The sequence below is a fragment of the Silene latifolia genome, chromosome 2 (genome assembly GCF_048544455.1).
Source record: "Silene latifolia isolate original U9 population chromosome 2, ASM4854445v1, whole genome shotgun sequence".
Taxonomy (NCBI): domain Eukaryota; kingdom Viridiplantae; phylum Streptophyta; class Magnoliopsida; order Caryophyllales; family Caryophyllaceae; genus Silene; species Silene latifolia.
This window is the reverse complement of record NC_133527.1, coordinates 122,011,843-122,036,841: the sequence shown is the minus strand read 5'-3', so window position 1 is coordinate 122,036,841 and position 24,999 is coordinate 122,011,843. Positions and strand designations below refer to the sequence as shown.

General features: G+C 36.9%; 2 protein-coding genes and 1 long non-coding RNA gene across 6 annotated transcripts; all 3 read right to left on the bottom strand.

The window, feature by feature from the left end:
• Positions 1-1,128: 1,128 nt before the first annotated feature.
• Positions 1,129-8,848, bottom strand: LOC141642932 (uncharacterized). Of its 4 annotated transcripts, none has more exons than XR_012543543.1 (9): positions 8,123-8,776; positions 6,985-7,051; positions 6,328-6,578; positions 5,507-5,708; positions 4,819-4,950; positions 4,624-4,718; positions 4,425-4,540; positions 1,578-1,706; positions 1,129-1,461 (listed from the first exon to the last, which is right to left on the bottom strand). XR_012543543.1 is itself a non-coding variant. In XM_074451932.1 (8 exons), the coding sequence occupies exons 1-8, from the start codon at positions 8,450-8,452 to the stop codon at positions 1,640-1,642; spliced, it is 1,260 nt and encodes a 419-aa protein (XP_074308033.1). In that variant the 5' UTR covers positions 8,453-8,848; the 3' UTR covers positions 1,129-1,639. The 4 variants fall into 4 exon arrangements, 2 of the variants coding, with proteins under 2 accessions (XP_074308033.1, XP_074308031.1); XR_012543542.1 differs by having other exon boundaries at positions 4,819-4,953; positions 8,123-8,718; XM_074451932.1 differs by having other exon boundaries at positions 1,129-1,706; positions 8,123-8,848.
• An 881-nt stretch (positions 8,849-9,729) lies between these two features.
• Positions 9,730-10,572, bottom strand: LOC141630161 (uncharacterized). The gene is made up of 3 exons (XR_012537447.1): positions 10,513-10,572; positions 10,286-10,415; positions 9,730-9,805 (listed from the first exon to the last, which is right to left on the bottom strand). It is a non-coding gene; the product is annotated as an uncharacterized LOC141630161 (long non-coding RNA).
• Positions 10,573-15,939: 5,367 nt separating this feature from the next.
• LOC141642931 (protein EARLY FLOWERING 5) lies at positions 15,940-23,908 on the bottom strand. The gene is made up of 9 exons (XM_074451929.1): positions 23,585-23,908; positions 22,054-22,147; positions 21,031-21,116; positions 19,645-19,694; positions 19,463-19,532; positions 19,092-19,173; positions 18,490-18,890; positions 17,497-18,027; positions 15,940-16,403 (listed from the first exon to the last, which is right to left on the bottom strand). Exons 1-9 carry the CDS (start codon positions 23,666-23,668, stop codon positions 16,191-16,193), a joined length of 1,611 nt encoding a protein of 536 aa, XP_074308030.1. The 5' UTR covers positions 23,669-23,908; the 3' UTR covers positions 15,940-16,190.
• Positions 23,909-24,999: the final 1,091 nt, after the last annotated feature.

Genomic DNA, 24,999 nt, shown 5'->3' with positions numbered 1-24,999 from the left:
TTTTAGGGTTTTTCTATGGAATACCTCTGAATTATTCGCTTTTCTAAGTGGTACAAACGCGTTTTTTAAATTATGTGTTGTACCCTTAAACTCTATTAGTTACCCATAAACGCGCCCATTAGTTTCTAAACCGTCAATTTTAGGTGTTAAGTGAATATGTGGGATGATGAGTTGGAATAAGTACGATGACTATCACTTTAGTTTCCCTCCATTTTTCAGAAAATTTCCCCCCATTTTTGCTACTTTTAACTTTCTTCTTTGGTTTTGTGACAATGAGGAGCTCCGATATCGGATATTCGGCGAAGAAACATGAAAATGGTGGAGTTAGTGGTGGTATTGTAGTGTTGTAGGTCACGAGACAAGGGTGGCTACAGTGGTGCCAAAATTGAATCACGATGATTCGAATTGATTGTTCGACGGTGGCTTGCTTCATTGGTCGGCCCATGGACCATGGTGGTATTTTTAATGGTGATTGATAATGATATACTCTGTATATGTACAATGGTGTTGGTGGATGAATTTGGTGGTGAATTAGGTGAATTGGGTCGATGGAGTAGTTGATAATGGAGAATTAAATTGAGCTTTGCTATTAAATGGAAACTTTGGCAAATGACTAATGAGTATTCAAAATGACGAGGAACTTGACAGTGTATAGGTAGAGGAAGTCATACATAGCTCAGTCATAGCCTGGTCAACATTAATAGTCCAACTCATCATGCCACATGCACTTAACGCCTAAACTTGACAGTTTAGAAATTAATGGGCATGTTTAGGGGTAACTAATAGAGTTTAAGGGTGCAACTGGTAATTTGAAAAACGCGAGAGTACAAGTCAGAAAAGTCCATAGTTCTAGGTACTCCTTGGAAAAAACCCAATATTTTATATACAAAATACATATATTTAACCTAAAACATAATTGAAATTATGCCACTGTAAAAAAGGTATAAATTCTAAATTTCTGAAAATTAAAATTTAAAATGATTGATTGTCATTTCCCTTATAAAATAGAGGAACCCAAAGTTCCATAGAAAAAGAAATCTGGATTACTTGTTTACGAATCCCCTTCCAAATCCATACAAAATTACGAGTTTTCCTTGAAAAGACAGATCAATCTAGAAGACAACACAATTTAAGTACTTTAAAACTTTAACAAAGCAAATGGTATTTACAAACAAACAAAGTATGGAAACTTCATTCATGAGAAATACAAATTACTTGTCACCAAAAAATGTTGTCGAAGCTATTTGCCATGAATTATAGGAATTAAATCGAATTGTAACAACGCCAAGACCTTCGTATTGAATACCATATAGTTTATAATACCTACACAAAACGTAAAATAGAACTTCTTGCCGCATTTCTTCTTCCTCGGGAACATCGGACTACCTCTTCAGGAAATGACATTTAAAGAAGGCATTATTAGAGATGTATCAAACCAGTTTTATATGCCAATCTCCAACTCTGCATACCATGTTGTTACAAGTTTAGATAAAAGACTATACTACCCGCTAATCCTTACACATTCTGCTAGCCAATTCTGCCATTTTGCGGCGTATTTAAAAATGGAGGTGATCGACCTTACTTTACAAGAAGGTACAGTGCAACTAAACCAAATTCTGAATCACTTGGTTACCACTGTTCAAGATCTCTTATCAGCCTTTCTATCACTTGATCGTCTCTCCTCAGCTTCACGTCGCTTTTGTTGTCTGCAAAAAAACAAAATGATTCATTCACGGACCGACCGACCAACTGTTAATTTCTCTAACTCTTCGTTGACATATTTCTCGTACGTACAAGGTTTGTAATATCTTTTGCACCAATCATCTTAAACAGCCTTTATGTCACAAAATCCAGGTTTCTACATTTACATTGTGTTCTGTGCACATTCAGCCTTTGTTTGGATTAAGGGATTCGGAGGGAAAGGAAAGGGGAATGGAGCCAGACGAATTGCCATGTGCCGTTAGCAAATTAAACTTTAACGGCAAGAATTAAATCCCATGAACAACGAAATGTTCGTTAGGAAAAAACTGTACCCTTGACAAGTATCAAGTGAACGTCTGTACGCAAATACACATGCACATTTGGGCAACTACACAGATAACATCAAAAACACTAGCATCATGTCGAAAAAACGGCAAGGTAGACGATCAGATTTGTACAACCTTAACCCTTTGTTAATAAGACATAGACCACATAGTATAATATCTCAGGTTTACCATAGTGCATCAAATGATTGCTACTTGACTATAAAAGGAAAAGTAGCTAGTTCACCCTGTCATTTTCCTTTATTCAATCATAATCCTAAAATAAATAAAAAATAATGAGGCTGCAGCTCACTGCAAATGGAAAAAAAAAAAAAAATGAAAAGCATTCATGCCTTTTCACTAACAAGTGACTTAAGATAAATATTTCCAGCCTTCAACATACGACGATACAGATAAAGAGAATACTAGATATTCAATCATAAACCAAAAAAAAAAAAAAAAAAAAAAAAAAAAAAAAAAAAAAAGACGGGCAGTGACGCCTTATACTCGTGAATGATTTAAAATAAAGATTGCCAGTCTTCAACAAAAAAAAGATACAGGTGAAGAGAAAACTAGATATTCAAACATCAAAACATAACAATAAGCCAAGTAAAAAGCACTCAGAAATTGGACATGTCTGACAACTTCTGCAGTTCTGCACATGAAAAATTCAGGTCCAACACCAGCAGTCCAGCATCTAGACCAAGTTCTACTATGTGCAAAGAGGAAATAATAAACAATTTATTTGAGAAGCGATCAATATGGTGAAGCGCCACAACTAAGGTACTGCACATAAAGAAGCAACACAAAAGTGCAAACTCAGGATCCTAGGTGTTCACCAGGCTACACAAATCGGATCTTTACCAAAGCAATCAACCCTACCAAACAATTTCCCAAGTTAACAAAGTCTCAACATATTTGACAAACAAATTTTACATCATGCCTTTCAACATTTCCTCCCCATCTATCCCCCCAACAATTCTTTCAAAGTTCAGTGTATGTGGTATAATCAAGTACATAAATTCTACCAAATATTCTCCTGCTTTAGCCATGTCCCAACAATAAAGACTCTAGGATGCTAAACCCAACTACTCATGTTGCTCTAACATGTCTCTGAAAATGTCTCTCCCATCTTTACTTAAGGTAATTGATGCGGAATAATCCATCGGAAACTTATAGTCAACACGGCTAGATCATAAATGAAGTCAAAAAAGTAGCATGAAGATCCCCAGTTTCTCGGTACTTCCTCCTTATACAGGAGAGGAACATGGCTTCAGTTATGCGGGGAAGCCAAAAAGGGCAAGTCAGTTTATTAACTTTATGAGAAGCAAAACTTTTAGAAGAATAAGTTGGCTAGAATATTTTAGGCAAGGTTAAAACATTGAAGGCCATATTTCGGGGTGATTGTATTGGGGGGTCACAGTGTGAGATTAATAGACAAAAATGAACCAACTTCCATAACGCATGATGTGCAAATTCTATGGAATGATGAAATTGGAAATTAGGTTCTAAAATTCGCTATTTTGGAAAGAAAAAAATCATGGAAAAAAAAATATTTTGGTAAAAGAACCGCACAAATGATCAAATGCACATTTAACACTTGTCAAATGATCATATTGAAAAGCAAGTTGACATAATGGATTCAAAAATGAATGGCAGCAAAGTGCTAAAGGTGGATAGTGAACTATAGTCCCACCATAGATGCTTTTTGTTCTGAGGGGAACTCGTTGGCTTTGCATCCGCCAAGACTATCATGAAGAAAGGACGAGATAGCTGTATTCAATGCTCATTAATCATTTTTTCATTTGTCAACGATCAAGGATCATTCTGTATGCTCTTTGATGTACTATACATCAACACAAGTGATTGGACACCCAAGCCTAGTGGTTATCGACTATCGTACTCCAAAGTTTGCCGTATGTGCCAGAAAAGCACACCAAGGTTATTTCTTCATTAACAGCAGCTTGTTTAGGAACAGCACTTCCAGAGTTCCAGTTTACATGGCGAAATTCCTTCATACCAAATTTACAGATTGTGATAGGCACAAATATAGATACTTTCATTATTGTGGATTGAGTGGAACTTTCACGCTTTCAGGGTTATTTGCCACAAATGTATTTATAAAATTAACAAGATAACATAACCGCATAGCTGATATACTCTCTTTTTTGAGATAAGACATTATTGTCAGTCCAAAACGCTTGACTTCAATATATACCAGTGATCATAAACATTTTGAGTGATTCCATGTCTAAAAATACTCCCGAATGGAAAAATCAATCAAGCACAAGTATTTGACAAGACAATACGGGCCAACAGAAGAACAAAATGGAACTAGAACATTGAGCACGAAAATATTGATAAACGATGAATGAAGAAGAGTATCAGAAGAAAACTCACGCATAAACGGCATATCCAGCTCCAGCATTTGCAGCAGAAAGCAATGCCGCATGAGCACCAATAGCTGATACATTTTCATGTCCGCCACCCAACACACTTCTTCTATCCCCATCCACCTAAAATGGAAGAAAGTGATGAGCGTGTTAAATGACTACTTTATCTAACAGGAACAGCTGGACAGATTATGAACTGAACGCACCTTGTCCCATTTTGACTTCTTATTATGTCGACCTTCTCTAGGTATCGATTCAGCTGAAGCGGACTGTGATCCACCAGAAGGCAGAATGGAAACACCTGAATACAACATCCATCAACAAGATCAAAAAGGGTTTTTGTTAAGGACAACGTAGTACAAGCAACAAGGTCCTACACACTAAAGGAAAGTTGTACAAACCTGGACTTGGCAGCATAGCCTTTGGTGTAACACCCACTGTGCCTCCTTGTGTTGTCCCAGAAACAAATTCAACCTTCTGACTTTTCTTCCTCTCCTGCTCTTTCCTTTCCCTTTCACGATTTATAGCAGCCTCTTCTTTCAGAAGAAGAAATTTCAGTACATGAGCTGATGGTCATATATTCTATTTAAGTAGTTCTACGAAATGACAGAAAGAAAATGAACACATGTAAGAACATCACACAGAGAGGTGCTATGTTCAAACATTCAGATAATTTACCAAAAGACAACTTGTAACTGTGTGAAACCATGATGAGTTATAAAGTTCTAAAATCAGAAAATGTCACAGTGGCTTAAATGGTGTAGATTAGGATACTTATCCTATGGATCCAGAATATTTCATTCAAAAGTCAAAACAATGCAGAATAACAAGAGCAGAAGAATATAGGTTTCCAGTCCAAAACTTAATCAGTCTGGTAAGCATTGCACAGTTCAACATAGCATGAAAAACACTAACCAAACTGCTAAAGATGAATCAAACACACATGTACGTAGTAGTTATTTTTATTGCAAGAAACGAGTAAATCTGAAAACACAGCAAAATGGAAGTCCAGAAGAGAAAACAACCATGCTTCAATAAGTGTCAATAAAAGTTGAGCAGAGAAAAAGGCTTTAAATAAGTGTCAATGACCTATCGCATCATAGAAATCGCTTTCATCATATCCATGCGGGTCAAACACATCTTTGCTGAAGCAAGATCCAATCTCATCAATATCTTGGTATCTCACTGCATGGCGCAAAAAATCAGGGTTCCGATAGTCTTTTCTATTACGAACCTCCACATTGAAGCTTTTCCCTTGCCGTTTGTATGCAAGGAACTTATTGATTTTCTCCTGCACAAAGTAACGACATACCATAAAATACCCTCAGCGAAACAGACAGTGTAACAATAGCACTTCATATGTCCAAGTTAAACATTAGATTAACCAACTAACATATGGTGTATTTTATGATAAGGGAAAATCAACACAACTGATTCAAAGCGCAGCGAGAAAAAAAGACTCCCTTGGGTCCAAAAAAGAAACATTGCTTTCAATAACAGTTAATTTAAGAAAATGAGTGAAAAACCTCTTAATACTCATCTTCATCCAAAGTAAGATCAACTCTCATTTAGTCAAACTTGCTCTACTAATATTCTTTGGTATTTAGATTATGAATGGCTCGAAAAAACTACTGCTTTTTATTGTTTAGTAGCGGTTATTCGATCTAATGCCCTATGCAAATTTTAATTTGGGTCATCAAGAAACAGCCACCATGTGTTGTTCACACGACGTTAAGGCTGCGTAAACTAACTCCCCTTGCCCACAATTTGTGGGAGCCATTGGGGTGGTAATGTTGTTGTAATACTGGGTATCCAATTTAATGAGGGATACTTATCAATTGTCTTAAAAATTTGATGTGTATCTAAACCATTCATCAGTGATAAGTTTAAAGGAGAAAGTTGAAGCTTACTTGCAACTCATCTGAGCACTTCTCTTGTGGCGGTGGAGGCAGAAACTTGTCCAATGGATCAATATCTTTACTGTCTTCATCTGAGACATCAACACCATCTCGAACTTCAGTGTCAGAATCTTTCACTGCATTATTGACCATATCAAGACGTGGAACATCAGCCTGTGCAGACAATTGAGGAGAGTTTACTACGTCCTTGGGTGTCATGGACTGCACATTGCCAATTAGAGCCCTCTGCTGAACTTCTGCATCTAAGTACAAAACCTTGAGGTGAGTTAACCAACATAAGTGACTATGCATCATCCTATTTCATGCACTTCAAGATAAATCATCTGCAAAGGCAGATTTTACAGATGCATAGTAGCAAAATACCAAAAAAAAAAAAAAAAAAAAAAAAAAGCCAAAAGGCATCTTCACACCAATTTCTAAGTATTTAAAAAATTAAAAAAAATGTTGCAACTCATGACTGCCGTGATTATCTTAGATTCTAATTTAATATCTCATTCTTTGAATATGTCCCACAAACAAGAGCCAAATATACAACAGGCTACATGGACCTGAGGTAACACTCCACATATTGATACAGGGTTACAAATCTCATCCTAATCTACAAAAAAAAAAAAAAATTAAAAAACAGGAATAGAATATCGAGCATACCTCGCATACTCCCAAGTTCTTCACCAAATATGACCCGTCCTGTACGTGTGCCTAAAAACTCTCCCTCCTGAAAGAAAATGCCAGCACACCTTAATCACTAATCACCAACCAGTCATTTTATGACATTTATCTCTATTTAAAAAGGAGAACTTTCTGCTTGAAAATACAAGGACCCGAAATCAAGTGCCATGTACAAAGTTCTTTACCAATTACTTCAACTTCAAGATAAAACTCCCCCCATCCCCCTAAAGTAGCCACATTCTCAATACATATTCAACTTACTATTGCCTACCTTTCAATCTTACGCATCTAATTGAACACAAATTCAGATTTTAGACATACTTGTCCCATGTAAGCATAGATGTAACGAGTTAATATATTTTTTTACGTTTTATTGGCAATGTTCCCACAACCTCTTGTATGACCCGAACTAAATTTAATTATCCTTACATTTATCATCTCTAAACAAGAAACATTATGGATTGTTTGGTGTTCTTCGTTTCACATTCATCTCTAAACAATCAAAAGCAGTAAACAAGCAAGCACAAAGAATTAAAAAGAAATCATAAATAAACAATATTGTATTAGTCCTTTAATTAAAAAAATTCAAGTAGGTGAAACGAAAATTAACAAAATCATTAAAAAAACAGAAAAAAGATTTATCAACTCCAAACCACATCATTCTCACAATGCAATTTTTCATGACAGTGTGTAGATATATAATCAAACAATACACTTACTTAAAATTCGGCTCCTTCCACTACCAAACATACGGACGACCATAGAAGTACTAAAAATGCTTAGTCATTAATTCCCACAAGTACTAAAAATGCTTACTTGAATTCAGCTTCTTTCCCTACCAAACAATATGCTTACTCAAATTTCCCTCCAGCACTAAAAATGCTTACTGCAATTCCCTCAATTAAAGCATAAAAATAACTACATTCAGCAACATTGAATCGAAACCAATAGCTCAGACTCACAGAATATCCAGTAAAACCCAAAACAATATCATGAAAATCGATCAGTAAACAGCAAAAATCCAATCACACACCAGAAGATTCGAAATTAGCGCATAGATATAATAACTAAATTAAGCAATGTGGAATCAAAATTGAAGAGGTGAAAATATGATGACCTGAGGATCAGGAGACATGGCAACATCATCATGCGCATAATCAACAATTGCCGGCTTATCTCGTCGATCCAAGCCTGGCGTCCCTGTGGTACCCACCTCCGGGGTGGGGGGTCGCAGATTAGTCGACTTGGGCGTGGAAGTGGCGCTAGGTTGCTGAATGGTGGTTGTAACGACGTCGTTTAAGTTGAGATCTTCAATTCTACTATTATCAGGTCCTCCGAGCGGAGAATCTCTGACCTCCACGTGATCAGGTAGGTGGCTTTCTGGTACCATTTCGTCGTCGTCGTCGTCGTCCTGGTACATCTGGAGTAAGTTGAATGCGTCCGCCATTGGAGAAGTAAGCTAGGTTTACACAAGGATGAAGAATTGAATTAGGGTTTCGGGAAAGAGGAGGCGCTAAGAATAAAGGAGCAGGACGGGTTCAAGGCGGCAAGACCACGCTAGGCTTTGAGAATTGAATTGGCTGGACGACTGACGGATGAGTGGGTGGATGACTACACGCCGATTGTATGATCTCTCTTGCCTTGAAAGCAGACTTCCTTTCTTTTTTCTCGACTGGGGACGCGCGCCTCAGTCCTCACTCACCAACCCAATCTACCACCCAACAACTTCTATGATTTTATAAGACAACTAGTGTAACACCCGTGAAAATTCACGGGATTATTTTAAAAAATTTAAATAAAAGCTCTCTAATAAACTTGTAAAATAAATGTTGGATGATAATTTGCGGGAGACGTTGAGGCATTGGGATAATGTTGTTCTTGAACGTCAAACTTATTTAATTGTTTTATTAGGCAAATTTACCAAAATAACCCAAATTCCATTCATTCTTCTCATAAATCACATGCGGAATAAAATCTGACGAATATAAATTTTAAATTACTTAGGTTATTACGAAAATCTCATTTTGAACAATTTTGCAACCATTTTTGTAAAGTCTAATGTAAAGTCCGAAGGTTATCGAAAGAGCTCTATTAGTAAAACACATGGTGCATAATAGTTGCAAGCTATCTTCAATCTCAATTAAATAGTCTAGAGTCAAAAGATGTTCTTTCTATAGAATTTGTGATTTCGGAAAGGCACCCGTATTCACACAAATAGTTGATGACCAAGAAGAGTATGTTATCATTTTGTTGACGGGGGAAGAAGAATATTCATCTACGGAGTAATATATAATGTCATGTGAGTATGTGACTATATATATTTATGTACTTGGATTTTGTTTTTTCTTTACATGAACAATCTATACAATGCCCTATAGCTTCCTCCAGAGGGCTTTGCCTGGCTTTTCCTACAATCTATGAAGAATGTCAGTCTTCAGGGGATTGCTTGCGCGCTCTCAACTTAAGCTGACGGCTGTCGGGTTGAGGTGGCACCCTGCCTCTACGGAAAAGATCAGCCAAAGCTCTTGAGTTTCGACAAAGATCAAAAACTTGCACATTGATTGAGTACTTCAGATTGATCAGTCACTGTGAACTACAAAAATGAGCAGGAGACTCCCATATCAAATATTGAATGAACCCAGCACGTTAGTTAAAGGACAACTATATACCCATTAACCCACTAAAAATTGAAATAAAGAGAGATACGGGAAGTTGTGTTCTTACATATGATGCTTCAATTTCAGCAACGCCTTCACAGCCTTGACTCCCACCCTGCAGTATCATATTGATCTTCAAATATCTGATCCATACAGAAATCAATCATACCATAATAATTCAAACATTTAAATCCAAAGAAATGACATTCTAAGTGGTGAGAGACCCGTAAAAAGTAGTTTATCTCATCTTTTTGAAAATTTGCAAATCCTTATTACATAAGAATTATACTGGTTTAAAAAAATTCAGCGCCAAATTGGAAAATACGCAAATCAAAAACGGATGTTTTAGCGGATCCGCTACTGATTGTGAAATAGGCAAGATCATATTCATAGGCTTCTTAATCACACTTCACTCCTATAGGAGATAGAATGTAATGATTTTGTTATGAACATTAAGCAATGGTTGCTTTCTTTGACATAGCGTTGTATGCATACAATCAAGTCATTAGCTCATTTATTAAAAGAGGTAAATGACGTGAAATAATGTCAACTGTATGCATACAGCGACCTCATATGAGTTTATGTCTAAATGAATAAGAGGGAGCAAGCAGCCAATCACTCACAAGTATTCTCTCCTTCACATCCTCGATGACCATTTGAAACTTTTTGCAACTTCGAGATTGCTTAGGCTGATCTCCAAAGTCCGAACCTCGTTTTCGTCCTTTCAAAGACAGCAACTCAAGCTCCTTTTAACTTCAATGTAAGAAGAAGTCCAAACATTAGCACATAAACTAATATGAAATCTGAGGGATCAAGATAAAAATTACAGAGGAAAAAGATTCGATCAAACCTGCGATTAATTCGAGTTTTCATAGTGCATTGTTGATTTTTCTTTTGGGTGAGAGGACATACACTGGTTTTGAAGTGTCCCTCCATGGATTGGCATCTAACACTGCAAAGGTGTAAGTAAACATGAAACTTTTGTGCCATCATACAAAAAATAATTACAACTTGCATAAGATGACCGACTACAAATATTTAACTACACTGCAATTCTAGAAAGCGATCAACATGGTGTGAACATTTGTGAACTTGGTCGTACATAATATTCCTAGTCCTAGAAGATACTAAAGTGGCTAGACTATCTTAGGCTCTTAGCAACAAATGAATCGTCAAACATGCTTTATATCATATCAAATAGAGTTGTATAAATTAAAATAAAATACGCTTCAAATACCTTATGTGGATAAACAGAAATATATATGCACATTTTTTTCACAGGAATATTGATTTTCTCAAAGGAATACATAGACAAATCCGACATCATAAAGGTCCATGGGCTTTTCTCATAGGAACACAGATTTTTCACTCACTCATTTTTACTATATACGAAATTCTTTACTCTAATTGTCATTTGTGAATTTACAGGAGAATTATAAAAATCAGTCTAGTGACTGAGAGACAAACTATTGCCTTCCTAATATCATCAAACCATTTCCTTTAGGAATTTCAACTCAAAGAGAGTGAACTAAAAAATTCTCATAAGATATTAACTTAATACGGAGTAACAAATCACTCAGCACTCAATGACTCAATAAAACTTTGAAATTGTAATAATGAGCAACTTTCCGTATTCCGTATTTTAATAAGTGAAGCTAAATGTTCAAACTATTAGAATTGACATGTGAGCGACATTATGCTAAAAAACAAAAACAAAATTAACAGTCTTTATAAAGAAAGACCCAAAACATAAAACACAACAGTGCACAAAGAAAAATGGAATATCCAAGACGATAAAGGAGTGGAAACTCCATAAAATCAATTTAAATCTCGGTATAATTTAGACAAATCTTAGTCGGATCACATTCTGAAAAACTTATCCCCAACAATTTTAGATCCAAATTTAGACCCATCAAACTAAATCATGAATATAAATATATATTTAGGGTGCTGATTTTCGCAGATACGATTTACTCGATACAAAATCAATTTCATTAAAGGGTCATAATTACACGTCTATCTTAATGTATCACCACATAGCTTTAACACATGATGTAAAACACAAAGCATTATTTAGGAACACTGAATAACCAAAATCATAATTAGAATGTAGAGAAGGGCGTCATGAAATTACCAAACAGATACGGACGGGTTGCTTTAGCAGCTTCCATATGTTCCAACCATTGCTCCTCTGGCTTGATTAAGCCAATAAAAATAGTATGTGTGAAATAAAAAATAAGAACAAATCATGGCTTGATTAAAGTCGTATCATAGTTCCAACAATCTAACACGAAAAATGTAATTAAACAACAACCTATTGCATAAATTCAATTATAAAGCATTAAATAACAAAAATAAGAACGAATCATCAATAGTTCAATACTTACTTTTGGGCTTTGATTTTTTGGCTTTGATTAGATAAAGCAATCTCCAAGTACCTCCATTGGTGGTTTTCAATCTTTGTTTCTTGTTCAATCTCCATTTTACATGAGTTTTCTTTCTCCTCAACAAATACTTGTTGAATTTTTTTTAGTTTCTTCCTTTACAGTATGAGTTTTTTTTAGGGTTGTTGAATGTCTGAAAGTTGGAGATTATTGTGAATTGAAATTTTATTTTGAGTAGAGAGAATTGATTTGATGAGAACCCTGAGATAATAATGGTAAAAGTGTATGTGTAGTTAGAAGTTCTAGAGACTCTCTTCTGAAGCACACTTCTTTTTCAGAAATTGCATCAGACTAATTGTTCATTGTCATTCTCAAGGAGCATAGAGAATGACAAAGGGTGAGGTTAAAGGGACGTCAAATTTAATTGGACTTTGATTTTTTTTTTTTTTTTTTTTTTTTTTGCTGATGTGGCCATATTGCAAAACCGTGATTGACTCAAACAAAACTGATTTTGTGAGGTTGAATGTGAGGGCTGCATTACCTTAATTCTCAAAGGAGATTGTGCCATGTAAGCGGTTTTACAGTATTCTTTTATATATATAATGATCAGTTGGATATGGACTTTAGGGAGAGGACTGGTTTTCCCCCCTCTATTTGAGCTAAAAAAAACTTTACAACTCTTGGCTAATAATTCCGAAAATAGAAAAAAAAATCTCAAACAAAAGATTTATGATGATCGATTTGAAAAAAAAAAAGCATTACATTATGAAAACGTAACCAAGAGATATATAATCAGTCAAAGTTTATTTTTTAAAACATTTGCCCGATTATAACTCTTGCCACAAGTTAATAGAGTGCCCATCTTTTTTTTGAAATCGAAGATTTCGTAAAGACGATCAATTTGTAAAAAAAAAAAAAGTCAAAATAGTCGACGCGTTCCGTAGTCATGACCATGAATTATAGGCCGTCAAAGTTTTAAAGTGGAAACGATGGGGTACTCCTTAAAAAAATCCAAAATCATAAGGGTACCATAAAATATCTTTTTTTTTTTTAGTTGAAAAGAAGCGGGGTTAACCAACAAAAACTAAAACGAACTACAAAACTAGAATTTGCATGCAAATACTAGCAGGTTTAGAAGGTCGTATTTCAGGTGAGCTCATTTTACATTGTTTAGGATTTGATAGGATTTTGGCCAAATTCAAATCCAAATCCAAATTTTAGTAGCTTGCCAAACTTGTTAACTGGGTCAAATACATAGTGTTTAGAAATGAAATGACAGTTCCCAAACAAGCCATAATGATAAATTTCTAAATTGGTAAAAACTCTTCACACAGCTCTTCTCAAAAGCCACGAAAACGAAACTCTTCTCTTTTGTGATGACTTGCCTTCACCATTGAACCTCAGAATGCCTTCTTAGGTCTCTCAATTCCCAGCTAAGCAAGGGGTTAATATTATCCAATCCACAACTCCTTCCGCCCTTTAGTTTTACAAATTGAATATGAATCCTCTCCAGTTCCTACTTCTGATAATAAAAATAGTATATGTGAAATAAAAAATAAGAACAAATCATGGCTTGATTAACGTCGTATCATAGTTCCAACAATCTAACACGAAAAATGTAATTAAACAACAACCTATTGCATAAATTCAATTATAAAGCATTAAATAACAAAAATAAGAATGAATCATCAATAGTTCAATACTTACTTTTGGGCTTTGATTTCTTGGCTTTGAATAGATAAAGCAATCTCCAAGTACCTCCATTGGTGGTTTTCAATCGTTGTTTCTTTTTCAATCTCCATTTTACATGAGTTTTCTTTCTCCTCAACAAATACTTGTTGAATTTTTTTTAGTTTCTTCCTTTACAGTATGAGTTTTTTTTAGGGTTGTTGAATGTCTGAAAGTTGGAGATTATTGTGAATTGAAATTTTATTTTGAGTAGAGAGAATTGATTTGATGAGAACCCTGAGATAATAATGGTAAAAGTGTATGTGTAGTTAGAAGTTCTAGAGACTCTTGTGAAGCACGCTTCTTTTTCAGAAATTGCATCAGACTAATTGTTCATTGTCATTTTCAAGTAGCATAGAGAATGACAAAGGGTGAGGTTAAAGGGACGTCAGATTTAATTGGACTTTGATTTTTTTTTTTTTTGTGTGCTGATGTGGCCATATTGCAAAACCGTGATTGGCTCAAACAAAACTGATTTTGTGAGGTTGAATGTGAGGGCTGCATTACCTTAATTCTCAAAGGAGATTGTGCCACGTAAGCGGTTTTACATTATTCTTTTATATATATAATGATCAGTTGGATATGGACTTTAGGGAGAGGACTGGTTTCCCCCCCTCTATTTGAGCTAAAGAAAACTTTACAACTCTTGGCTAATAATTCCGAAAATAGAAAAAAAAAATCTCAAACAAAAGATTTATGATGATCGATTTGAAAAAAAAAAAAGCATTACGTTATGAAAACGTAACCAAGAGATATATAGTCAGTCAAAGTTTATTTTTTAAAACATTTGCCTGATTATAACTCTTGCCACAAGTTAATAGAGTGCCCATCTTTTTTTTGAAATCGTAGATTTCGTAAAGACGATCAATTTGTAAAAAAAAAAAAAAAAAAAAAGTCAAAATAGTCGACGCATTCCGTAGTTGTGACCATGAATTATAGGCCGTCAAAGTTTTAAAGTGGAAACGATGGGGTACTCCTTAAAAAATCAAAAATCATTAGGGTACCATAAAATATCTTTTTTTTTGGTTGAAAAGAAGCGGGGTTAACTAACAAAAACTAAAACGAACTACAAAACTAGAATTTGCATGCAAATACTAGCAGGTTTAGAAGGTCGTATTTCAGGTGGGCTCATTTTACATTGTTTAGGATTTGATAGGATTTTGGCCAAATTCAAATCCAAGTCCAAATTTTAGTAGCTTGCCAAACTTGTTAACGGGATCAAATACATAGTATTTAGAAATGAAATGACAGTTCCCAAACAAGCCATAATGATAAATTTCTAAATTGGTAAAAACTCTTCACACAGCTCTTCTCAAAAGCCACGAAAACGGAACTCTTCTCTTTTGTGATGACTTGCCTTCACCATTGAACCTCAGAATGCCTTCTTAGGTCTCTCAATTCCCAGCTAAGCAAGGGGTTAATATTATCCAATCCACAACTCCTTCCGCCCTTTATTTTTACAAATCTACATTAGTATAAAAGCCAAGTTTTTTCTTGGCTTTTGATTGGCTGGTGAGTATCTACACGTGGGGCCCGCCATGTTTCCTATACTATTTAATTACCTTCTTTCTTCAAGCCAATTTCTCTTATTTCTATCTCTTATTCTTATTTTAATTGCTTATGTTAAAACCTAAGTTAAAATGTCACAATTTACATAAATGTTGCAATTTACAATTTTACATACATTCAACGGGTCTAACATGTCAAATACCTTTAATATAATTCTAATAAAATACGGTTGTATATTATATGATATTCAAATCTAATATTTATTAAATATTCAAATCTCCAAATATGGACTATTTATATTGTCACGGTATTGAACACTTAATCACGCTCAATTATATATTTATGTATCTAATGATAGTGTCTGCTATTACGACCCGTGCATTTTTTGCACGGGAATAAAACTAGTTGAATATGAATCCTCTCCAGTTCCTACTTCTGATAGAACATCCTGCAACAAAATCTAGCATAGCAAAAGGAAATGAAAGGAAACTGGGAGGATCTAATTTGATAAACTTTGGCATCTTCCATCTTTTCCATCACATTTACGCCTGTATACCCAATCCCAAGATTGGGGGTAGCGCAGGTATATGTGAAACAATACCATGCGGAGCATTCTCAAGATTCTGTACACCTTAGGACAAAAAGAGAAGAAAGAATTTAGTACACCAATAAACCTTCAAATTTATTGATATTGTTTGTGCTCGTTATGTTGGTGGGCTGTTTTCTAAAAGTCCATTACATTGATTTCGATATAGTACATTCAATGACTACATAAGCTAACAGATGCGACCAACTAGAAAAAAAAAAAAAAAAAAAAAAAAAAAAAAAAAAGAAAAAACAGAATGTGCATTTAGGCAGTTGAAAGACGAGACATTTTAATTCTGTTCAATGGAGAAAAAATAGAACATCAACCATCAAGTGCACCAAGGGCTTTCATATCTTCTAAAAAGGCCATATATGAATCGTCGATGCTTTGTCCTTTAGGTGCTGACGTGCTAACAGGTTCTGGTTTCGGAGCGCAAGGAATAGGCTGCGGGGTAATAGTTGTCGTTGACATTGCTGATTTTGGCTTTGGCTTCGGGAGAGCAGACTCTCTCCTGACACGTACGGATGCAGGAATCTGCAGCAAGACAATAAAAAGCTGGATTTAAAAATTGGTAGTGATTGAGTTTCACGATTTGTACATAGCAATCTACGTCTACGTTACAACAAGTCTTCATATTACCTTATGTACCAACGTTTTGACACTCGACACTCGACACTCAGCACCCACACATGAGAATGAGTACACAACACCATGAAATTTTTTCAAAAAGAGGACAATTTGAGATGCCCCCTTGCCCTTATGTCCTCGTCTGATATTTCAATATGAGGATCGCTCATTAATATGTTACTTCTCTAAAATACTGAATTACAAATGTCTACAAGAAACACTAGCAAAAGTAACATGACATTTCTGACCCTATTTTGAAGGCTAGCACATCTTGTAGAACTTGAAATTAACAGACAAGTGTGTATATAAATAGGGAAGCAGAATGCAAGGGAGCGTAAGAGAGGAGTAGCATTCTAGGTTATCAACTCTTGGCTTAACCCAAGTCGTGAGGGAATATAAGTGGACGTAAAAATGCTTTCACCTCCAAACTTTGGGGTCATGTTTTCAGAAAGTAAACCCATTGGTCAAACACAGGATTCCATTCTACACTATATAGTTCAGCAGGCCCACTAAACAGAATAAATGTCCTCCCAAGAGAGAAAGGACGCACACTGTAATGCTATATGAATACCTGATCATCATAAAGTGAAAGCTCTAAAAAGTAAAACCTATGCTTCAGTTTATAAATATCTTCCGGGTTTCTTTAACGTTAAAAATTAGATTAAAATTACGATGGAGAAGAAATTAACCACCCCGGTCTTCTATAGGCCACACACTTTAATAGTCATCTATTAATATGGAACATATAATAGTGAAATCAATTAGTCTTTCTATTGAGAATAGTGCAACACAATGATAATCAGATGATAGAATGCACTCTTTTTTCGTCCATGAACTTCTAGCAGGGATGGGAAAATCAGGGGTAAACTCAGTAGCCAGCATCCAAAAAATAATAATACTGGCACACTTTATAGCTCTGGTGTATGCTGGGCTAGAGGGCACTTAATTTAATATTGATGAATAAAAGGAAATAAAACAGACGTGACATAGGTAAACGTACCATGGCAGTGAGTTCTGGTGTGTGCTGGGCTAGAGGCCTCTTAACAACTGTTGGTGCAGCTGACTTGACAAAAGATGGTTTCTGTGGAGCTGTTAATCTGATTCCAGTTGGATCATTTGACTGCATCATAGGCGGAGGACCAGGTGGAAGGGGAGGTCTCATCATAGGAGGCGGTCCTGGGGGAGGGCCATATGGTGGTCTTGGCATAAGAGGGACCATTCCAGGGGGCGCATGTTGGCCAGGAATTCCGGGAGCCGGTAACGGTGGCCGCATATCTGGTGGGGGAGGAGGGAATCTTGAAATACCTGGGGGCAATACATCAGGTGGTAATGTAGGGAGTGCAACTGGTCCAGCCACGCCTGGTACTGAGTGGTGACGTGGTGGAGGAGGTGGTGGTGGTGGCAACATGACCGTTTTAGAAGAATCTTTGCTCTCTGCCAGACTTTTTGCATCAGATTCTGTAGTAGACTCATTCCCGGCTGATTTAGGCGGTAATCCTAATGGAGGTGGTGGTGGGAGCATATTTGGCACCTGCGCAAAAGTATATAGATATGAAGTAACTAATTCTTAATAGTCGGCTGATCAACTATCAAATTAATATGAAGCGTCCAGAAAGTTCAAGTCTGTAAAACAGTCTACAGTTATATGAGCAGATGTGTAAGGTTGGACTTTACTTCGAGTACTTTACATTTTATCAGAACGCCAGGCAAAGGCAGCAAAAGTGCCAATATAATAAAAAATGTTGGAGAACTCCTATCAGAACGCCAGGCATACGGCTTTCAATTTCTTAAATTCCACTTGTTTTCAAGCCACAATTTTAAATCTAAAAATGTAATAGCATATCATATATCTGCCCATAAACGGTCACAAGTCCGTTGTGAAAGGTTTTAAGACAAAATAACAAGTTATTAGAAGTTTTAAATTAAACCTCTCCCTTTCATCTTAAAACCTCACAAGTCCAGCCATATGACACTTAAACAACGATAGAAGCACCTGTGCAGTCTTCGGACCAGTCCCAACTGGAACAGAAGTTCTATTATTATCCCGCTCATCACTGGATGTGCCTGGAGGTGGTGGCTGCACAGATTGTTTCAAGGCCACTGCTTGTGGTGGAGGTGGAGCTCCAATCTGCTCTCTGGGAGGACCTGGAGGTGGTGGTGGAGGTGGAGGCAGTGGCAACGATGCTCCCAGATTTGAACCTGGTAGCTGAGGAGGCATAGGAGGCGGGGGAGGTAAAGGCAGAGATGCAGGTATGTCTGATCCATTAACGAATTCCGGATCACCGGTCTTAGGCAACGGAGGTGGTGGAGGAGGAGCAGGTAACTCGACATCTGGACCCATAGATGATGCAGCACCACTTGATGAGGGGGCTTCTGATAAAGGAATTCGAGGGCCTAGCCTCAAAACAGAATGAAAGTAGAGGGTTTAACGAAAGGGAAAGATAACACAACATCACACCAATGACTCAAAAGCTCCCGCTAATCGCTGGGTAAGAAGCGGCTGGACATACGCAGCCTTACCCCTGTGTTCACAACAGAGGAGGCTGTTTCCGAGTATAAAATTAATTAAGGGGGTGAGGGGAATAAAGAGCAAACCTATGGAAGAATTGTACATAGGAGGCTTTCCAGGAGGAGGAGCACCAGTGGGATTTAGTGTAGGATGGTAGTAGACAGAGTCCTGTAAGCCCAAGCAATCAAACAAATGGTAAATGAATCAACTAGAAGAATTGCAATTGACAATCAATTCGAGAAGCAATTCCCTCTGTTCCATTCTGAACGTCCGAGAATTTTAATACGAAAATAACTCTTTAACCATCCATGTCCATCTTGAATTAGCTCACATATTAAATAAACATTAATCGCCGCACAAAACTATTTGTGATACTTGAACTCAGAAACCCAGACCTTTAAAGTGGAACAGAGAAAATACTGCAAAAACAAGCAAGGGATGAATGAAAAGGATTTACTTCGGGCTTTGGGTGGTTGGCTCTCTCTTCCTCTTCAGCCGAGATCCGATGACGTACAGGCCCTAAATGGCTGCAGGAAAATACATCTTGCATATGAGACAATGTTTTATAAAGTATACAGCTTCAACAAGTCTATAACTAAAGAGTGAAGACAAAATCACAAAATCCACATGCACATGCACCTGAACATAACAGGCTCCTCGCCCTTTTCCTTCAACTTTTCTTCATACTCCTGCATACAGCGTAACATAAGAATAGATCACCACCATTGCTTAAATGGCCTTATCGATCAAAATTTTTTAGAAATCTTAGACAAAAGAGCTTTTCGGCCCACCAAGGGAAAGGGAAAACATCATTTTTAAACGTTAAGGAGCAAATGCACATGGGCATATATAGTACCAATAAAAAAGAACGAGAGATCATCTGAAAGGAGAAAGGAAGCAGTAACAAGAAAAAAACTGGAGGCGAAAACAACAACATGATACATAGTAAAGTATTTCCGCCCTCAACACTTTGATTACTCTTCGAAGGATAGTCTACAGTCACCCTGTCCGCCAATAAAAATAACCTGTCATCCATTAATCACATCACTTCTAACAAGCCATAGCATTATCGTCTACAAACAACCTGCTTCTAAACAAACTGATCTATTTCTGTCCTCAATTCACTTGCCGTTCCCTCACCTTGTGTCAACGTGCTGAGCGCCCTAATTCAATTCATTTGCTCGAAGGAAAAATTCCATCACAACTGTAACACTATAAGCTTTGGGATTAACATCAACAATACTAGTTCCACTTTCTAGTCAAATGCACCTTTACTGTCAGAAGTCAGAAGTCTCCGAACAGCACCAGAAATTTCAATTATCAAAGACACATTGACGTAACCCCAGACAAAACTAACAAAACACCCTGCCAGTCTGCCGCTAGTCGCATCAATCCATCAAGAATAATGTATATTTTTAACATGGTTGGCAATGTGAAAAATCAAAACAGGCCTATTGTAGTTATTCACCTACCCACCATACAACAACTCTACCCTGGTGTCAGGCTCCCTCGCAATGGTGAATGTAAGAGGATCTGATATATTGTTTTCAGATGACCCATAAAGAAAGTTACCTTAAGTTATTCACCTACCCACCATACAACAGTATTACCCCCAGTTCCTCAAAAAGCTCCAGCCAACAGTGATGTAAGGGTATTTATTACGCAGGCTTAACGTCATCAGTCAAGTGCTACTTCACAAGATATGAAGAGTAGATATTTTAGTGAGCCATTTTGTTTCACACAATTACAGAAACTCAAACCCTTTTGAAGTTTTGCCCATTAGAAAGAGAAAAGTTCTTGACACACAACGGCACAACATAACAGAAAATGTGAAGTCTTTAACTCCTTATAGAGTAATTACTGGAACGAACCTGAAATAATCACCCCAATGATATACTCAAAACTCAAGTTGTAAAAATGAAACTCATCCTGAGCACATCAGAAATCTGTTTCATAGAGGAAATTTGAAATCCCTACACAATGACATATGGGAGATACGCCCCCAGCCAGAAACAGGAGATATACCTTTCTTTTCTTCATAACCATGTTCAAAGTATCCTCAAGCTGCCGCTTTTTGTGCTTTCTCGCCTTGTCAAGTGCACCTTCTGCCTCTGAAATATATATAACATAGGTGGCATTTAAGAACTGTTCTAGTCAAATAAAGAAATGCAAGAATAAACACAAATAATTCTGAATCCCTCGTGGCAAAGTACGCAGCAAGAGCAACAAAAAAACTGACTGATTCAATAGTCTATCAGTAGCTGTTAATTCAAGAAACCAAGCAAACTAGCAACATTAACAAAACCCGAGGGGGTATTTGGGTCGGGGCATTTGGAGGGAAAGGGAGGGGAGGGATATGGAGGGAGGTGAATTCCTTTGTTTGGTTATCACAATGGAGGTGGAGGGATTTTGAGGGGAGGGTAATTGGGTCCTTCCATTTCCCTTCTCCAAGGCAAATTATTCCCTCCAACAAAGGAAAGATTTGGAGGGAAAATCACCTCCTCCATTCCTCCTCCCCTTCGCTCATCCACTCCCATATTTCTATCTAAACAAGGGCTTAGTCTCAAAATGATATCAGCTAAACCAGGCACACAAACAGAGAAAGACACCATGACAGACTCCCATACCATACCATCAATAGAAGTGCACTACTCATATATCCTTTGCACATCACTCTACCAAAGTGATCATCTCACTATTCCAGATACCGCCTTAAATTATTTATCTGCAATTAATGGCAATTGTATAAAGCATATACTCCGTAAATGCGCACATTCTTTCTCTATATATCTCTATGCTGAAAATACAACAAAATAATCAATTTCATAGCTGTCTCTTTGGTGCCTTTAAAATTTGATAAGACCCATAAATTACACAAGAGAGCTTCTTACGAATATTTATAGAATGGTTGCTAGCATGAATTAAAGATTCCCTGAAAGAATGGTTTACATGGCTAAACCGACATGTCATGAGTCACTGTAACCCATTAATGTATATAACAAATGGAAGAGAGGAGTATAATATGCAGTACACAAGGAGACAACATACTCATTACATCAAGCTTCTGGATTTGCTCCTTGATCTGATCAGGATCCTTCTTCAAGAGACCAACCTCCCTGACCTTTTTCCTTTCTTTTTTGTTCTGTACACACCAATGAGCGTAAATAAGACAGATAAGCATCACGAAGAAAGATTTATGAGAACTTAATTTTAATAATAAGCAGTAGATGCAGTAGAACCATAGCAGAGTGAAATAACTAATAAGCGTTCAAGCAATGTGTCTAGACTCTAGACCGACAACAAGACAAGCATAAATATGCTTTCTCAGAGCTTAATTTACTTCAGATTTCAGCCATTGAAGCTCCTCCATTGTTTTCCTTACAATCTACACAATACAAGCTTAGTATCACTGTTAGTCAGGTAGGTCTTGTGTGGTTACAATTGTGTATTATAGTTAACATTAAGGTAAATCATCTTTAAAGACCCATCCATCTACAGCAAAATTCAAGAAAGAACTAGTGAGATACTCCGTATGCCTTTTCCCAGCCTTTGAAACCATTTAACACTACTGATATGTCTAACAATGGCAAAGCTGTCAATGTCATTGATACAATGTGCAATAATCTCATTAATAAGCTTCTTTCTCCATCAGTAATCTTTTCAAAAGCTCTAAATATACTTAATACACTCTGCTTCTATTTGAAACGACTGAAGCTAGCCGCTTATAAGCTACAGCTAGACTTTTGACATCAAAATCAAAAGCAAGGTTAAAAGACTGGCGTCTTAGTTAAGACTCAAACCTTTGTTTATTTTCAGGGACAAATAAACTATAAACCAACCCTCAACCTGGTTTTAACCTAGCTCACACTGGGTAACAAGATCTTCAGTCAATCTAAAGCATCGACAATCAATACTACAATAATCAACGGAATTAATATTCGGTTCATAAGTTCCTTATAAAGAATTCAATGATCCTTACAATTCCCTGAGCAGGAGCAAATTTCTCACAACTTCCTTCAACATAAGATAGGTGCGGTGCCATACATAGTCAAAAAGTAGTGCGAAATTAGCAGCACATTCTAAAAAATAACTTAAAAAGGTCTTCATGCCATACGGGACAGTCCAGAAAGCCCTTTGAACTTCAAGTCTAATAATAGGCAAAGGCCGCAAAGCTATGCAATGGTGAAAGTGAAACTAAACATCCCATCCTCCGACTCACACCAGTTCCTTATTTCAAAAATACAACCTGAAACAATCCATTATCTGAACTTTCCCGAATGAGAAGTAGAGATGAAATCATAAAAACATAATTTCACCATCATAACATTGTTGTCACGAAGCTTTTGACGCTCAATGTAGCATCAAATAAAACTAACCCACAAAAATCATCCGAATTTCGACAATTTTCACAAACTTGATTGAAAGTGCATGCAGTTTAATTGGTTTTATATTATAATCAATCAATTATCGTTCATCACAATCATACTTCATCACAATCATACTTGGTCTCAATTTGTTTGTGCACAATTAACAGGAAAATAGGGCTAAATGAATAAAAAGAGGGAGAAATTAAACAAACCCTTTTAATTTCTTTTTTGCGGAGCTCTTTCCGATAAGCATCGGTAGGATTCATGACTTTCCCTCCTTTCGTAGTTTTCACCATTTTCGCCCAAAATCTTTTTCTTCTTTAATCTTCGTCGTCTCAATGTGATTGATTAGGAAACAATAAACTAAATTTAAGTGAAGATGATATTAGAGTATATAGGAGTTGTTAAAATCGGGAATAATAAATATTAATGAACGAAATTTGGGGGAAAATTGGTGCAATTAGGGTTTTCACTTTTTGAGACTTTCTAGTTTCTATGTCGCTGTTTGTCCTGCCTCTATCGCACGATGGGTGAATACTGAATATGGAGTAGAGTTGGCATAAAGGGCCGCGGGCCGGTGGGCGGCACGGCCAGGCACGACCCACGGCACGGCACGGCCCGGTCCGACGAGAAAATCGAGGAAGCACGGGCACGGCACGACTGGGCTTGAGACGGGCTCCGGCGCGATTTTCTCCAGAAATCCGTGCCTAGGCACGACACGGCCCATGCACGGTGGAGCCCGGCACGCACCAGGCACGACGGGCTTGGCACGGCCCGACACGAAGAATGGCCCGTTGATCATTATTTATTAAACAAAAAGTACATTAATATTTAATAAAATATATATTTAAACCATTAATTATCATTTATTAAACAAAAAGTACATTAATATTTAATAAAATATATATTTAAACCATTAATCATCATTTATTAAACAAAAAGTACTAAAAATCTATCAATTATATAACGTTTTTTTTTAAATAAAAAAAATATTAAAGCACATGAGCCGGCCCACGGACAAGGCACGAAAAGCCCATGGGTCAGGCACGGCTCGAGCACGAAAATGGTCGTGCCTTAAGCGGGCCGCGACGTAGGTTTGGATCAGTGGGCCTGGCACGGCACGGCCCGATGAGCTCAATATCCGTGCTTGGACCGGGCCAATTTTGAAGCAAGGCACGACGGGCCGGCCCAGCACGGCCCATTGCCTACTCTAATATGGAGTCCTAAGGGCATTAGTAATAGACAAACCCCAAATGAGGTTTGTCTAATGCCACATCACTCAACACACAAACCTCTGTAACAATAAATCTCAATAGACAAATCTCATAAAAGTATACTACACGGGGTCCACTATCACTCACAACCAAAAACACAAACCTGTATACAAAATTGTAACCATTCTCACCTATGAACCTCAACCCCCCATTCCCAACAATAGAGAGGTTTGTCAACAAACCTCTAAAAAGTACACAAACCTTTGTTGACAAACCTCTATTGTTGATGTCATAATTACCTTCCCACTCTACCCAAAGTAACATTCTTTCTTTTCAAATCTTACGAATTATTTTTGGGACTTGCTAAATTTCGCGCATCAATTTACTAAATTTCGCGCATCAATTTACCCTTG

What these genes read in the sequence shown, in the direction of transcription:
- LOC141642931 (XM_074451929.1), bottom strand. Translation starts at nt 23,668, where the DNA reads ATGGTGAAAACTACGAAAGGAGGGAAAGTCATGAATCCTACCGATGCT. An exon ending in TATGTACAATTCTTCCATAG is followed by an intron (nt 18,891 to 19,091) that starts GTTTGCTCTTTA and finishes TTTTGAGGCTAG; the next exon opens with GCCCTCGAATTCCTTTATCA. An exon ending in CTGGTCCGAAGACTGCACAG is followed by an intron (nt 18,028 to 18,489) that starts GTGCTTCTATCG and finishes ACTTTTGCGCAG; the next exon opens with GTGCCAAATATGCTCCCACC.
- LOC141642932 (XM_074451930.1), bottom strand. Translation starts at nt 8,452, where the DNA reads ATGGCGGACGCATTCAACTTACTCCAGATGTACCAGGACGACGACGAC. An exon ending in GGCTATGCTGCCAAGTCCAG is followed by an intron (nt 4,719 to 4,818) that starts GTTTGTACAACT and finishes TGTTGTATTCAG; the next exon opens with GTGTTTCCATTCTGCCTTCT. An exon ending in GCTGGATATGCCGTTTATGC is followed by an intron (nt 1,707 to 4,424) that starts GTGAGTTTTCTT and finishes GTTTTTTTGCAG; the next exon opens with ACAACAAAAGCGACGTGAAG.